The sequence below is a fragment of the Chiroxiphia lanceolata genome, chromosome 7 (genome assembly GCF_009829145.1).
Source record: "Chiroxiphia lanceolata isolate bChiLan1 chromosome 7, bChiLan1.pri, whole genome shotgun sequence".
Taxonomy (NCBI): domain Eukaryota; kingdom Metazoa; phylum Chordata; class Aves; order Passeriformes; family Pipridae; genus Chiroxiphia; species Chiroxiphia lanceolata.
In genome coordinates, this window is record NC_045643.1 from 4,325,787 (window position 1) to 4,339,157 (window position 13,371).

Below are 13,371 nucleotides of genomic sequence, written 5' to 3' on the forward strand. Positions count from 1 at the left end.
ACTTTTCCCCTGCTCACCCTGCTCGCTTGGTCCCATCCTTTCCCTTAAATGACTGGGTGCCAACAGAGCTGAAGCCTCACTCTCTGGGAAGTGAAGGGGTGGCTGACCAGGCAGAGGTGTTGAGCAGGGTGACCCCCCTCTGTACTGCGTGACAGTTGTACCCAGGTGGAGGTGTTGAGCCATGTGACCCCCCTTGGTACCTCCTGTAGCCGTGCTAGTGGCCCTTCATCTGCTTGCACAGCATCACTTCACCTCAAATGGGCCACTTGGCTGTGTGTGCAGCTCTTAGCCTGCTGTTTGAAAATGTTGGTCCCCTGGTAATTTAGCAGTAGTTAAACATGTGAGTGTTTAGAACTCCAGTTCACAGCCTGCTGCTGCAGGCATCTCCTGCCCCCGCCATCCGAGCAGTTGAGCAAAGGACTTAAAATCTGCCAGGAAACAGGCATCTGAGACGCAGAGTCGCCTTCGCAGTTGGCATGTTTTCAGGATGATATAAGCTTTCACGCCTTTTTTTTTTTCTTTCTTTCTTTTTTAAGATAGCAGAGTGGGAAAAAAATAGCTTCCAAGCTGTAAGGAGTAGTTGTGCCAGAGAGGAGGGCGGGGGCCCAACCCGGCAGCTCTAGGCTTGGCAAGAAGTGAGTAAGCAGCAAATGCGCAACAGCTCGGGACTGGAGAAATTTGGGACTACTTTTCTGAGCTGCTTGCTTCCTTGTTGGTGATTTTGCCTTTGAAGGCTGTTCAGAGAACTGTGTCTGAGAGGAGCCTGGGTATCCTGTCCATCTGGTGGTACCGGTGGATATTTTCAGCTGCACACAAAGTGGTGGGTGGAAGGGGATTCTCCCTTTCCAGCAGCCAGTGGGTAGTGTCTTTGGTATGCGGGTTGCAAAGGGATAATTTTTAATAGCAGCTCTTACTCCTCCCATGTTTCTCCCCAGTACCAGTGATGGCCCCTCGCAGTTGGTTCCTGCTGGAGCAAGGGTTGCATCAGGGCAGCAGCACAGCTCAGAAAAGCACAATGAGTCACACAGACCTGGTCCCAGCCCTTCATCTAACCCAAGGAAGTCCCTGGTGCGAGCACGGAGCCTTCCTCCTCCTTCCCTCCGCTGCCTGTCTTGTCTGCCCTACAAAGTTTTCCTTACAGACCTTGTACAAGCAAGCACCCCCATCCTCTTGGCCCGTGGAGACTATGACTTATGCTGGGTAGAGAGCACTTCTGCTCACGCTCCGGGTGTAGCCATGAGCTGCATTGTGCCCATGGCTTTCTTTTTTGCCTAGAGCTAAGCAGGTGTGACGGCTTTTTCCAGCATAACCCCACTCAACTCCAGCACTGAGGCACATGCTGGTGCTGTGGGTACTGGCAGAGTGGAGCTGGCTGTCTCCAAGGCTGCCAGGGAAACCTTGTGGAGGCTGGGGTCAGGCAGGAGAGCCTGGATAGCTCCTGCCAGCTGCTGGCTGGGTGCAGTGGAGCTGGGGGGCTACCATGGCTTCCTTGAGATGACTCCCAGGTTCTCCTCTCCATCAGCTGGCAGCAGACCCTGGGTCATGCCATGGTCTGATGCTACTCCAGCCCTCAGCTACACTTCTTACTCTACTTAATGTGACAGTGGCAGCTGTTGAGGAGCAGTGGGACTGTTGGGAACACTGGGTCTCTGCTGCAGTATGGTCGCTCTCCTCAGCTCCCTGGCCAGGGCACACTAGCACTGATTCCCTTTCCATGCATATCTTCACCACAGCCACGGGTCAGTCTGAGCTTTGAACCTCTGTGAGTCACCTGGGGGTACATCTGTAGGTTTGCTGTCTGGAGGGGAGGAGGTGTCTCCCAGCTCACAAAAAAGGACTTGCACTCCTCATCCTTCCCTAACTTCCCACGTCACCAGTCACACCCCAGCCCACAGGAACCTCTGCCTGGGACCCAGCTGGTCATGACTCAGCCTGGCCACAGCTGTCTTTGCAGCAGCCCAGGTCCTGATCACCTCCTTGTGAGCTGGAGTGCCTGGCTGGCTGTACTGTGTACGGGTGCAGGGTGATGTGTGGAGGTGGAGCCCCCAGGCCATGAAGAAGCCGTGTTTTCTCCTTTGAATAGTAGTGCTGAACTTCCCTCCTCCATCCCTGCCCCTGCATGCTCTGCCCAGGGCAGCTTGCCAGGGAGGTGGCTGCAGGTGCCAGCAGGCACCACGATGACGGTCGTCAACAGTCCCAGCACAGGCAGTGTGGCTGGTCCAGCACCCAGGGAGCTCCAGGGAGTTCAACCTCCAGTGACTCCTGCTCCTTCTGGCCCTGAATGTGGCTGGCAGAGGAGAGATCTGGCACTTCTGACCTTCTGCCACTCTTGCATGTTCCAGTATGTGCAGTGAGCCCTTTCCCTGTGTGGGGTTATTTCTCCCCCCCCCCCGATGCCCTCTTCCCTGGCTGATCCTTACGTTTCCCACCCTTTATGAAGCCACTTGCATGCTCGTACCTGTTTCTTTTGCCCTTTATTTACAGCACAGGTACCTCTGAAACCAACTCATGGTGGGTTCCTGCAGGAGCAGTCTCAGGGAACCTGAGTGCAGGAAACCTGCATGCAAATTCAAGCTGTGTAATGGTTTTGGAAGCAGATGAGATTGGCACCAGCAGCTCCTTTCATCCAGGTGTTGCACAAGAGAGGGGTGAGGTGAATCACCTGACCCAGCCTTTGCCTCTGAGCACAATTTGTCCCTGCCTGGAATCATGGGTTTCGCTATGGCCTTTTTGCCTTTGTTGGCTTCTCTGGCCTTGGTGGCCATCCTGCATGGATGTGCTGTCACATTACTGTGTCCTGGCCTTTTCAGAGCACTCAGGGAGGTGCAGGATGCCTCAGACCCTCCCTTGGGAGATGCAGTCCTACTCCTGCTCTTCACTTCCTGACCTTTCACCAGTTACTAATCCCAGGAGGGCTCTACCTCTTATCCCGTGGCAGCTCAGTTTCTTTAAGAGCTTTTGGGTATTCTTTAAGTGCTTAAGAGCATTACCACATGCCATTTTGAAATCCCCATAAAACTTGGTTAATTGGATCACCCTTATCTCCATACTCACCATTTCCTTGCAAGGGAAGATCATGCCCTGCCTGCTGACTCTTCCCTATGTGATATCTATCCGGGATCTGCTGATTCTGCTCTGAACCATGGTTGCTTCAGTGTGAGGCATTAAACCTGGCTTTGTGGTTTTAGTTTGATGAGCAATTTAATCCTGTTCAGATATTTTCCCTGGGAAAGGCAGCGATGTGTGGCTCTGTGGTTTCTCTCCCCCCAGTCTTAATGCCTCATTGGGTGCTCTAGAAACCCAAACTGGGACTGGAGTCAGGAGTGACGTTGCTGACAGGGCTCTGTCAGCTGAACAGTGGGATAAGGATTTTTGTGGTGCCTTTTTCCCTTAACCAATTCAATTGTTTCCTTATGAGGAAGCTGTTAAATAGTGCAGGCAAAACACAGTGCCTTGCCAGCAGCATTGTTAAGACTTAGACCTTAGCATCCGAATGCTCTGAGATTTTCCAGGTTGCTTGATTCCAAGTAGGGTGCATAAAATATCATCTAAGGGCTTCTCTCTGCTTTAACAATTGGTGTTTCCATGCCAGACAGGCTGTGTTGGTGACTCTGTGTGAATTCAGTGTCATTTTCCCATGAACTGCTCCCATTAGCACACAGGTCTGGCTGTGTCTGCTCATTGTGGCTCCTCATCCCAAACATCTGGGGAGCCAAAGTTGTCCCTGAGGGCGCTACCCCAGGGCAGTGAGGAGTGGGATCTGGACCCCTTGCTTAGTGTTCATAAAGTGAGGATTTCTGTGGTTTAATCTAGTGCAGGTTCTCTTTGACACTGAGTGACCTGGGGGACAGGGTGTGAGATGTCACAGGGCTGGTGGGGACCACAGCAGGGTGGCAGGGTCTCTGGTGCCATAGCAGGTCTGCTCAACGAGTGTGTAGGATGCAGTTTGCTGTGCAGGATTGTTGACAGTGGCATGCGACACATTGTTCACTTTATGCTCCCTGGACTTAATTTCAGTGACATAAATAGAAAAGGAAGCTAAAACAAAGAAATATCCCAAACAGGAAGGTGCTGGAAAGGGAGCAAATGTCAGGCCCCGAGCAGGTGAAGGCACATGATGCCAGGATATCCTCCCAAGGGAAGGAGATGGAGGAAGAGATAATCACCCTGGCCCAGGCAACCCTTTGTTGCACACTCAGCCAGCCTGGGAGGATGGACAGACAGACACCAGAAGGGGCCAGGAGGACAGACTGTTCTCAGCTGAACACTTCATCTGTATTTAAAGTGTGGTTTGTCTGGCTTTAGCCAGTCCCAGCTGTTTGAGGGACTGAGGGACAGAAGCCAACACATTCGAGGGGAGAGGCAAGAAGAGTGGCTTCCTTGTGGGATGCTTCTGCTCCTGGCCCCCTGATCTCCGCAGGCTCTGCGGCTGGGCAAGGAGGAGGGGGCTGCTCAGAGCCCTGCAGTGGGATAGGGCCACAGGGAGATCAGTGCCTCCCACAGCATGCCAGGGCTGCAAGCCCAGACACTGTCTGATGGGTTTATGAATGCACCCATGATGCCACGGGCCGGAGCTGTGCCGGCGGCTCTGGGCTCCAGGCTGGAAGCAGTGTTGGTTGTGCCAGGCAGAGGGGATGTGGCTGTGTTTACAGCTGTTTTGGATACGTCTCATCTGAACACGTATACAGCTGTCCTGGATACGTGTAATCACTGCTCACCAACATGATGGTTAGTCTAAACACCTTCCACTTCACTGGGTAAAACAACTGTTGCCTGCCGCATGAACCCGTTTGCTTTGGGAGCAGGGAGGTGTTGCTGTGGGAAGACACTTAACTCTTACAAATCTGTTGATGTTCCTCCACCCGCCTTCTGGTCCTCTGTGTAAAGGCAGAGCTCGTGCTGCTTTCAGGGGTCCCATGCCCACAGTACCTGATGTTGGTGGTGGGCTCTGAGTGAACACTAGGGGTGCTCGTCATTGCTTAGTGTGCAGTGCAGTGTATCAGAGAAGCAGGGGATACTGCAGGCACCTGTGGTGAGCTCTGGATGCTGCTACTGATGGTGACCAGCCTAATAGAAGTGGCAAACCGGTTCACGCAGTCCTTTTTCACACATTTTCCCCTTTTCCCAAAAATTGGGATTTTTAAGCCAGAGATGTTGTCCTTGTACTTGAATGGCACTTGCTGGATCTTGCTTCCAGTTTTCCCTCCTCCTAATTCCCAATGTTAAGTTTGCTTTTTTTGTTGTTTTGACCTCTCCTTGTCACAGCTCCACAGAAGGTCAGCTCGGTCTGTCTCTGTGCCAAAGCCTCGCAGCTGAGCAGTAACAGCCAAGCCTACATTGCATTTCTTCTGCCATGATCAGAACTTCCTTAGGTGCTCATGGTTTAAAAATTGGCCTTGTGTTGGTCACTGAGCAGGTTGGTTCATGATCTGTTGTTGGGCACTGCTGAGACTGTCCCCAGGGCAGTCCTGCGCTTTGGCTTCTGGTCCTGCCTGCCCACTGTGACCCAAGGGGGGCACTTTGCCATGTGTGGCACCACACAGCCACATGCCCACAGCCACCCAGCTGGCAAAGGGGGAGCCAGAGCCAGCTCCACCGTTCCTCCACCCTGTCCCACAAGTGGGATGAGAAGACAGGAGCATTGCTAAACTGCCTTGAATCGTGTGCTGGCCTTAGAAATTCATGTTGCAGACCATCTGCAAAGCAGTTAAATCTTTGATTAGGCAGCTATGCTCTCCAGTTGTCCTCCAGCAGGCAGCCACTGCCCCAGTGAGGATGCCATTGTCCTTTCATGGGACAGCCAGCTTGCCACTCTGCAAGGAATGGGTTAAACATCCTCCCTCCTCCTCTTTGCAGCATGGCTTTGGAAGCAGGTTCCCTTGGCTTGGCAGCTGCTCCACCGAGGATCATATGGCAACAGCAGGGAGAAACTACCAAGCTTGGATCTGCTGCCAGGGTTTTTCAGGGATGCAGCTTCTGTAGGGTTGGTGGCACAGAATGGTGGAGGAGGTGATGTATCTGGCAGTGCATCCACCTCATCCTCAGGTGAGGTCAAGGAATCTGAAAGTAGATCTGGATGAACTGGCATCTTAGATCCAAGGTGTGGCTCCAGTGCAGTGGGTGTGGGATGGGAATTCTATATTGCAAGAGCTGTGCACCAGAATGGCAGGGCCAGCAGACAGGGATGTGTTCAGCACCTGCCCTGAAGGCCATTGGGATGCTAAAACAGGAGCGTGTCACTTTGGACTCTGCTCTGTAGGTCAGAGCTCACGGGCAAAATGCCTGCAGAAGATGCCAGTGTGTGGTGCAGAGGGCACATGCAGACAGAGCTACTAAACAGCAGCAGGAGTTTCCAGCTGGTGGTCATGGGCACGGCAGCAAGGCAAGGTTTCAAGAAAATTCCCTGAAATCACAGGCAACACTTCTGGGAAGAGTGGGTCATTTCTGAAATCTGTGGCTCTGGCAAGCGCACAGTCATCTCAGCTCCTGAAACTCCCTGTCCCACAGGGATGTCCAATGTTGCACCAGCCTTGCTGGTGACACTGGCTGGCACATCAGCCACGGCTGGGGAATGCTGAGGGAGCACCACCAGCCTGTGTGGGAGCCTTATGCTGGGCACAGCCCCACACCCACCGGTGTTAATTGAGCCCTGAGCCATATCCTGGGGTGTGGGGACTCTAAGGAGCAAGGCCAATTTGCAAATCGTGTTGCCCTGAGGGGGAAGATCAGAGTGCGGAAATTGTGAAGCTGCTTTTGGCTTGTGGTGTTTTTGTGTGAGCGACAGCCTAGTATTTCCAATTTCCCAGGACTTTGATGAAAAAGTCATTGTTAAAAAGCCATTCATTTATTAAAATAAGTTTACAAAAAACAAACCAAGCCAAAAAAAACCAAACGAACAAAAAAAACCCTCACACAACAAGGTCTGGATGCTTTGGGAAAATGTGATGTCTCGTAAACATCAACAACTGTGTCACAGTGGTGCAGCTCAGCAAAGGCAGTGCTATTTGGGGAGGGGCCCCTTTCATCCCACAGTGGCAGGGAACCAAGCTGATCCATGGTGGAATTGGGCTGGCCATCCAGCAGGATGAGGAGTCTGGGAACACACTGTGCCTCCCACCCCACCCTCACCCCTGCACCATTTCACAGAATCACAGTGGGTCAGGTTGGAAGGGACCACAGATCTGGGATCTGGTCCAACCTCCCTGCTCAAGCAGGATTATCCCAGAGCACGTGGCACAGGTTTGCATCCAGACGGTTCTGGAATATCTCCAGTGAGGCAGATTCCACACACACTCGGGGCAATCTGTGCCAGTGCTCGGTCACTGCACAGGGAAGAAGTTCTTCCTCGTGTTCAGGTGGAACTTCCAGGGCATCAGTTTCTGCCCATCATCTCTTGTCATGTTGGTTGGCACCACCAAGAAGAGCCTGGCTCCATCTTCTTGGCACTCCCTCTTTAGATACTTATAGACATGGATGTCTATAAGCCTCTCTTCTTGAGGCTGAAAAGGCCCAACTCCTTCAGCCTTTCCTCAAAAAAGAGATGCTCCAGTCCCTTGATTAACTCTGCAGCTCTCCACTGGACCTGCTCCAGGAGCTTCATGTCTCTCTTGTACTGAGGAGCCCAGAACTGGACACAGCACTCCAGATGTGGCCTCCCCAGGGCTGACTAGAGGGGCAGGATCACCTCCCTCGACCTGCTGGCAATGTTCTTTCCCAGCGTGAGCCCTCATGGGGGCCCTGGGGCTGATTTTCCTCCCTCCAGTGGGGGGCTGGAGCTGGACAGAGCAGCCCTCCTTGTCCTTGGACTCCAGAGGGGCTAAAGGGGACATCCCTGGGTGCATTTCTGTCTGTCCAGGGGTGTACATCCAGATGTCCTTGGGGGGACCAGCTGTCCCTGGGCCAGCACCTCCTCAGCCTCTTCCAGCCCAGTGGAGTAGCACTCGCTCCTCATCAGTCATTAGTTCTGAGCCTTGCCCCCCTGCTCCTGCCCCAGCAGTGATTTCCCCAACATCCTGATGGGACACAACTGCTGTGGCCCATGACACAGAGGTGGAACTGAGGAACATGGTTTTGTCCTTGCTGGCTTCACTGTTAGTCCTAAAGTAGGGGAAAGAATGTAGTAGTTAGTGTTAAATTCCTTGAGCCAAAAATAAAATAGGGTAAGGAAATGCAGAAAGGCATTCCTGGAGGTGAAGGCTTCACCAGCCAAGAGCAGCCTACCCACAGGCACTGCTGCTCCCAGGCGGGGCAGAGGCAAAGGGTTGCATCTGAGAGAAGGAAATGCAAAAATGGATTGTTGTTTCCAGCACTGGCTTTTGTGCTGCTCCTATTTGTCTCCCTATGGATGCCTGCACAGATCCATATCCCACCAAGAACAAAGAGAGAAGGAAGAAGCCACATGTGAGCAGAACAGCTGCTCAGTGCTGCACCTGGAGCCCACGGTGGGCATAGAAGGGACGTGGTAATGTGGATGTCACCATCCAAACACTCTGGAGAAATGGGTGAGAAAGTAGAGTTCTCAGCACGAAGTTTTCATAATACCAAGGTGGTTGGTGCAGCAGCACATATCCAGGACCAGAGGAAATGGCCTCAAGCTGTACCAGGGGAAGTTTAGATTGGATATTGGGAAAAATTTCTCCACTGAAAGGGTGGTTGGGTAACCTCAAAGGGACAGATAGCTGGGAAAGTTAACATTTCTCCTTGACTAGTTGATATCTGTGGTCAGCTGTGGCCAGGAATGAGACTTTGGGACATTTTCTGCTATGAAGTGCAGAGAGGAGTGATACCGTGCTGCAGGTCTGAAAAATCACGAAAACTGGGAAGAGCAAGGCCAGTGCTGCATTCTGCTGTGTTCTGCAGCATTCCACAGGCTTAGCTTGGTTCGGGATCTGCAGATGTCTTTAAACTGCAATGATCTGCAATGGTTTTAAACTGAGAGTAGGTTTAGATTGGATATTGGGAAGAAATTCTTGGCTGTGAGGGTTGTTAGGCCCTGGCACAGATTACCCAGAGAAGCTGTGGCTGCCCCATCCCTGGATGTGTTCAAGGTAAGGTTGGACAGGGTTTGGTCTAGTGGAAGGTGTCCCTGCCCATGGCAGGGGGTTGGACAAAGGCTTTAAGGTCAGTTCCAACCCAAACCATTCTGGGATTCTGTGATTCTTTGTCAAGAGCAAAATGCAAGTCATTGCTCAGAAACCTGCTCCCCAAGTGGCCATGTGCTCTAAGCCTGCTGTCATAAAAAGACCGTGTGAGAGCCAAGTTTTAAAGTAATTATTTAATCGTGTTCTTCAGGAGGCTGAAGCCATAAGGCACACAGAGAGCCATGGTAGAAGCACTGATGAACTTTCCTGGTGGTGTTTGGGTGGAGATCACTGTTCTAGTTACAGGAGCTGGAACCACTTTATCACCACGTGGGTATAACCAAAAGTGTATATTCTACACCCTCTGTGTCATTTCTGAGGGACTCTTAATAATGGATCATTTGCTAAAGCTGCCCAGGGCACACCTGATACCTCAGGCTACGACCTGGGTGTTAAAGAACCCTGTGAGGAGTGTTTTTTTGTCTTCAAACCCATGACTCAGCTGCGATAACTCCCCTCCAGGAGGCATCAGCACCTTCACCTCCAGCCCAAGGGGGCATCTCTGCTAATGGGCCATAGTGGACTGGCAAAACAGGCAGCTGCAACAACCTACACCATCAAAGTCTCCAAAAATACCCCACAACTCACTGAGTTAAATCACCCACTGTGAAACTCCCTGCCCTGGGGGAGGTGCTGGACATTCCCACCCGAACCTGAGCACGTATCTTGGGGTTTTGGGACTTCTGGTACTGCTTCTCAGATCCAGAGGAGGACCAGAATTCCAACAGGACTGCGACTGTCACTCTTGACAAGGCTGTGATCATCACTTCAACAGGACCAGACCAACAGGTTTCTTTTCCTTTGCCCCCGGGGGGGGACCATGTGGAGCTCAGCACAGCGGTGAATGAACACCATTCTGTTCTTGTCCCAGGGCGTGGGCTTATACATCTGTCTTTGTGGGTTAAAACCAGTTTTCCTGTATCGTTGCATTTATTGTAATTTTTTTTTTCTTTTAGTAAATTGTAACTATGACTTGTAATCTCTTGAGTTGGGTTCATTTCTGCCGATTTCCTTTTAAACCAGCACAATCACTTACTGCTCCCTAGAAGACAGTTTGACCTTCTCATCTTGGTGTGGCGGGATGGACACGGACAGGGACATGGGCATGGACATGGACGTGGACAGGCACATTGACAGGGACATCTCATCCACGATGATGTTGGAACGGCAGAGGCTCAGTCCTCGGGCGCTGCAGCAGGTGCTGAGTATCCCCGGCCCAGCTCAGGAGTTGTCCCCAGCTCTGAGCCCCGCGGAGGCCGGTCCGGCACCCTTGCGGCTGTCCCTGGGCAGGGGCTGCGGGAGCGGGGGATCCCAACTGGGCAGGGGCTCCCTGAGGGACCGGGGGGGGGGCGGCGGGGGGGATTAATTAACCACTGCCCGCCCCTCGCCCCGCGTCTCCGTGCGCTCACCCAATCAGAGCCGCCCCCAGAGCGGCCAAGCCCCGCCCCCCATCGCCATCCTCCGCGCTGGGAGAGCGCGCGACCGCCGCTGGCCCCTCCCCGCGCGCGCCCCCTGCCAATGGGGGCGGTGGCGCTGCCCGCGGCCCCGCCCCTCCCCGCGCGCGGGGCTCGCGGCGCTGGCGGGCCCGGCGCGGCCTGCACGTTGGCGGCGCGCGCGCGGGGCCGCGGCGGCGCAGCGGGGCCGCCGCGGGGCTCGGCCGGGGCCGCGCATGGCGGAGCGGCGGCGGCAGGGCCCGGGAGAGCGGCGCGGCGCCGCGGGAGGTGAGCCGGGGCGGCGGCGGCGGGAGCGCCCCGCGGGACCTGTCCAGGTCCTGACGCGGTGGCAGGTGCCGGCGCCGGTGCCGGTGGCGGCGGGCCCGGGCCGCCCCGCACCTGTTGAGCGCGGCGGGGCCGGGCCGCGGCGAGGGCGCCGGTGCGGGGGCGCAGTGAGGCGCGGAGCGGTGCCCGGCCGGTACCGGCGGCGGGGCGCGGGCGGGCGCCCGGACGGACTCACCCGGGCAGGGGCCGCGGCGGCGAAGCCATTTTGAGGGGGTGGCGGCGCCGCGGGAAGTTTGGCCCCGGCCGCCCGCCCCGGGGACTCCTTCCCGGGCGCGGCGCCTTCCCCAGGCGCTCGGGGCCGCGGGGGACCGGGGAACCCGCCGTGCCCGGACCCCGCCGCTGCGGGGGGGTGGCTTGGCCGCCCTCCCCTTCCCCCGATGCCCCCCGGGCCGCCGAGCCCCTCTGGCGGTGCCGGGTCCGGCGCCCCCGGCCCCACCACCCGCCCTCTGCAGCGGGAGGCGGCGCGTCCTTGGAGAGCAACTCGGGCGTGAAATGCGGCTGCACATCCCAGCGCCTTCCCTTCCCGGCTGGATAACCTCCACCCCACCCCCTTCCACCACCCCTGAGTCCTTTCTCGTCTGTTGCTGTGACCTCCAGTGGGTTTTGGTTTTCATGGTTCCTCCGGGATTTGGTTGGATTTGGTCTGCGCTGGAGCGGAACTGCGGTCGTGAGGTCTGTGATTGAACTGTTAAAAGTCTCGTTTGATTAAAAAAATGTTCCCCCGAAGGGCGCCGGTCTGGTGCCTGGTGACCGAGGGGCAGTGCTGACCTGGACCACGCTTGGTTTCTGCCCATCTTCACCTGGCACCTCTCAAGGCTCGGGTGAGGGAGTCGTGCCAGAGAGGGGCTATGGAGCGTTCGGGACTCTGCACTTGGGCTGGTGAAACCACAAAATCGATGCATGAGCAGCGTGGCCACTGTCAGCCTCACTGGTCCTTGGCCTGGGCTTTTATTTATTTTTCTTTTCGGTGGTACATAAAAAAAAACCCCAAACCTTCATGTATTTTGTAGTGTAAACAAGGTTACAGTCTCGGTTCTTATTATTTTTTATTTTACCCGAGCGGTAATGAGCTCTCTGTGGCCGTGGGGCTCTCACAGACACGCTGCTGGCTCTGCAAGTTACCCATCGCCACTGTTTGAGTGAATTCGTAGTGTCCTTCTCGGAGCTGTTTTATGCTGGAGAGTGGTAGCAGGCCAACCTTCCAGAGTGCACAAGATGTTTAGAATAATTAGTGATGGAATACCCTTTTGAAATAATTGTTTGGGTTTATCTGGCACTCAGTTGTAGTGATATCTACCTCTAAAAATAGGCAGGCCCCTGTGTAATGAGCCTCGTAGTATAAACGAGTCACATCTTGAATGACTGTTGTTACTTCTGGGATGTCCGAGATAGATGCTTTTGGGGGTTTTGCCAAATCTTCTGTCTAACTTTTTTTTCCTGCTGCAGTGAATAATGTGGCCCTTGGCCCTTACGGCATGTAATTGTGTGCTGACCAGAGGCAAGGCTCAGAAACCCTTGCTGTTCAGGGCTGACACAGCCACGCAGAAAGCTTCCCACTGCTCCTCTGGCAGCCCAAGGTCGTGTTTTTTCCATTAAATCCATGCTCTGTGTGCTACCACTCTGACAGAGAGGTGGCCAGCAGTTGGCTTTGCCCGGTGACGGTGCATCGCTCTTGCTCTGAGGTGCTGCCTGATCCTGGCTGTGCTGCTCCCTCACAGGATGCCTTCCCCAAGTTTCCCGAGGCACAGCTGCGTGAGTGCACAGCTCTTGCTTTCAGCAGTTGAGAACAAGGATTGCATGAGGAATTTTCTCACGTTTTTCTGGGTGGTTATCAGGGCGTGACGGATGAGCTGTGGCCCAAACCTCCCATGCGCACGTGCTTGTTAAAGTTTGTTTTCAACAGCCAGCATGCTGGCCAAGGCTTCTCTGGTGTTACTGTTGTGCAAGAGCACTGGCTTCTCTGCTCGAGAGAAGGGAAAAAAAAAAAAACCCGCTTTCTTCAGCAGGAGGAGAATTTGCTCTATGAACACTTGTTTTCTGAGCAGGTACCAGGAAGGACATTGTGCTTGGTGTCTGAAATGGGAGATGTCTCATAACTTTACTCCCACTGTGCTCACAGACCTCAGCCCATTTTGATATTTGCCCCCAGTTTATCCAGATTTATCTGCTCAGTTGAAAGTTTAGTGCCCTTTTGTGGCATGTGTGTGTTTAGGGAATGGAAATGGGCTGTGTGTGTTTCGGGAATGGAAGAGCCCTCAGCAGCATGCTGCTATGAGCACTAAGTCTTCTGGAGTACTTTTATGATAACTAAATGGGACTTTTTTTCTCTTTTAAAAGCCACCTGTGTTTTGGTTTAAGTGAGTAAAAGTCTCCTTGGCAAACTCCCCCCACACTGCTACCTCCAGAGATCCTGTGAGGGAACAGGGCATTCCTGTTAAAACAGGGTGATGGCA

General features: G+C 54.1%; 2 protein-coding genes across 2 annotated transcripts in view; one reads left to right on the forward strand and one right to left on the reverse strand.

Annotated features, from left to right (window-relative positions):
* FAM207A (family with sequence similarity 207 member A) overlaps positions 1-9,018 on the forward strand; it is a 55,727-nt gene extending 46,709 nt beyond the window's left edge. Inside the window, exon 5 of the mRNA XM_032692825.1 lies at positions 8,381-9,018. Within this exon, the coding sequence (XP_032548716.1) occupies positions 8,381-8,465 (85 nt within the window). The 3' untranslated portion in view covers positions 8,466-9,018. The remainder of the gene's footprint in view (positions 1-8,380) is intronic.
* Positions 9,019-10,545: 1,527 nt separating this feature from the next.
* LOC116789399 (translation initiation factor IF-2-like) lies at positions 10,546-11,424 on the reverse strand. Its single transcript, XM_032693201.1, has one exon. The coding sequence runs from the start codon at positions 11,422-11,424 to the stop codon at positions 10,546-10,548; it is 879 nt and encodes a 292-aa protein (XP_032549092.1).
* Positions 11,425-13,371: the final 1,947 nt, after the last annotated feature.

Coding starts and splice junctions, on each gene's coding strand:
- LOC116789399 (XM_032693201.1), bottom strand. CDS start 11,424: ATGTGCAGCCGCATTTCACGCCCGAGTTGCTCTCCAAGGACGCGCCGC.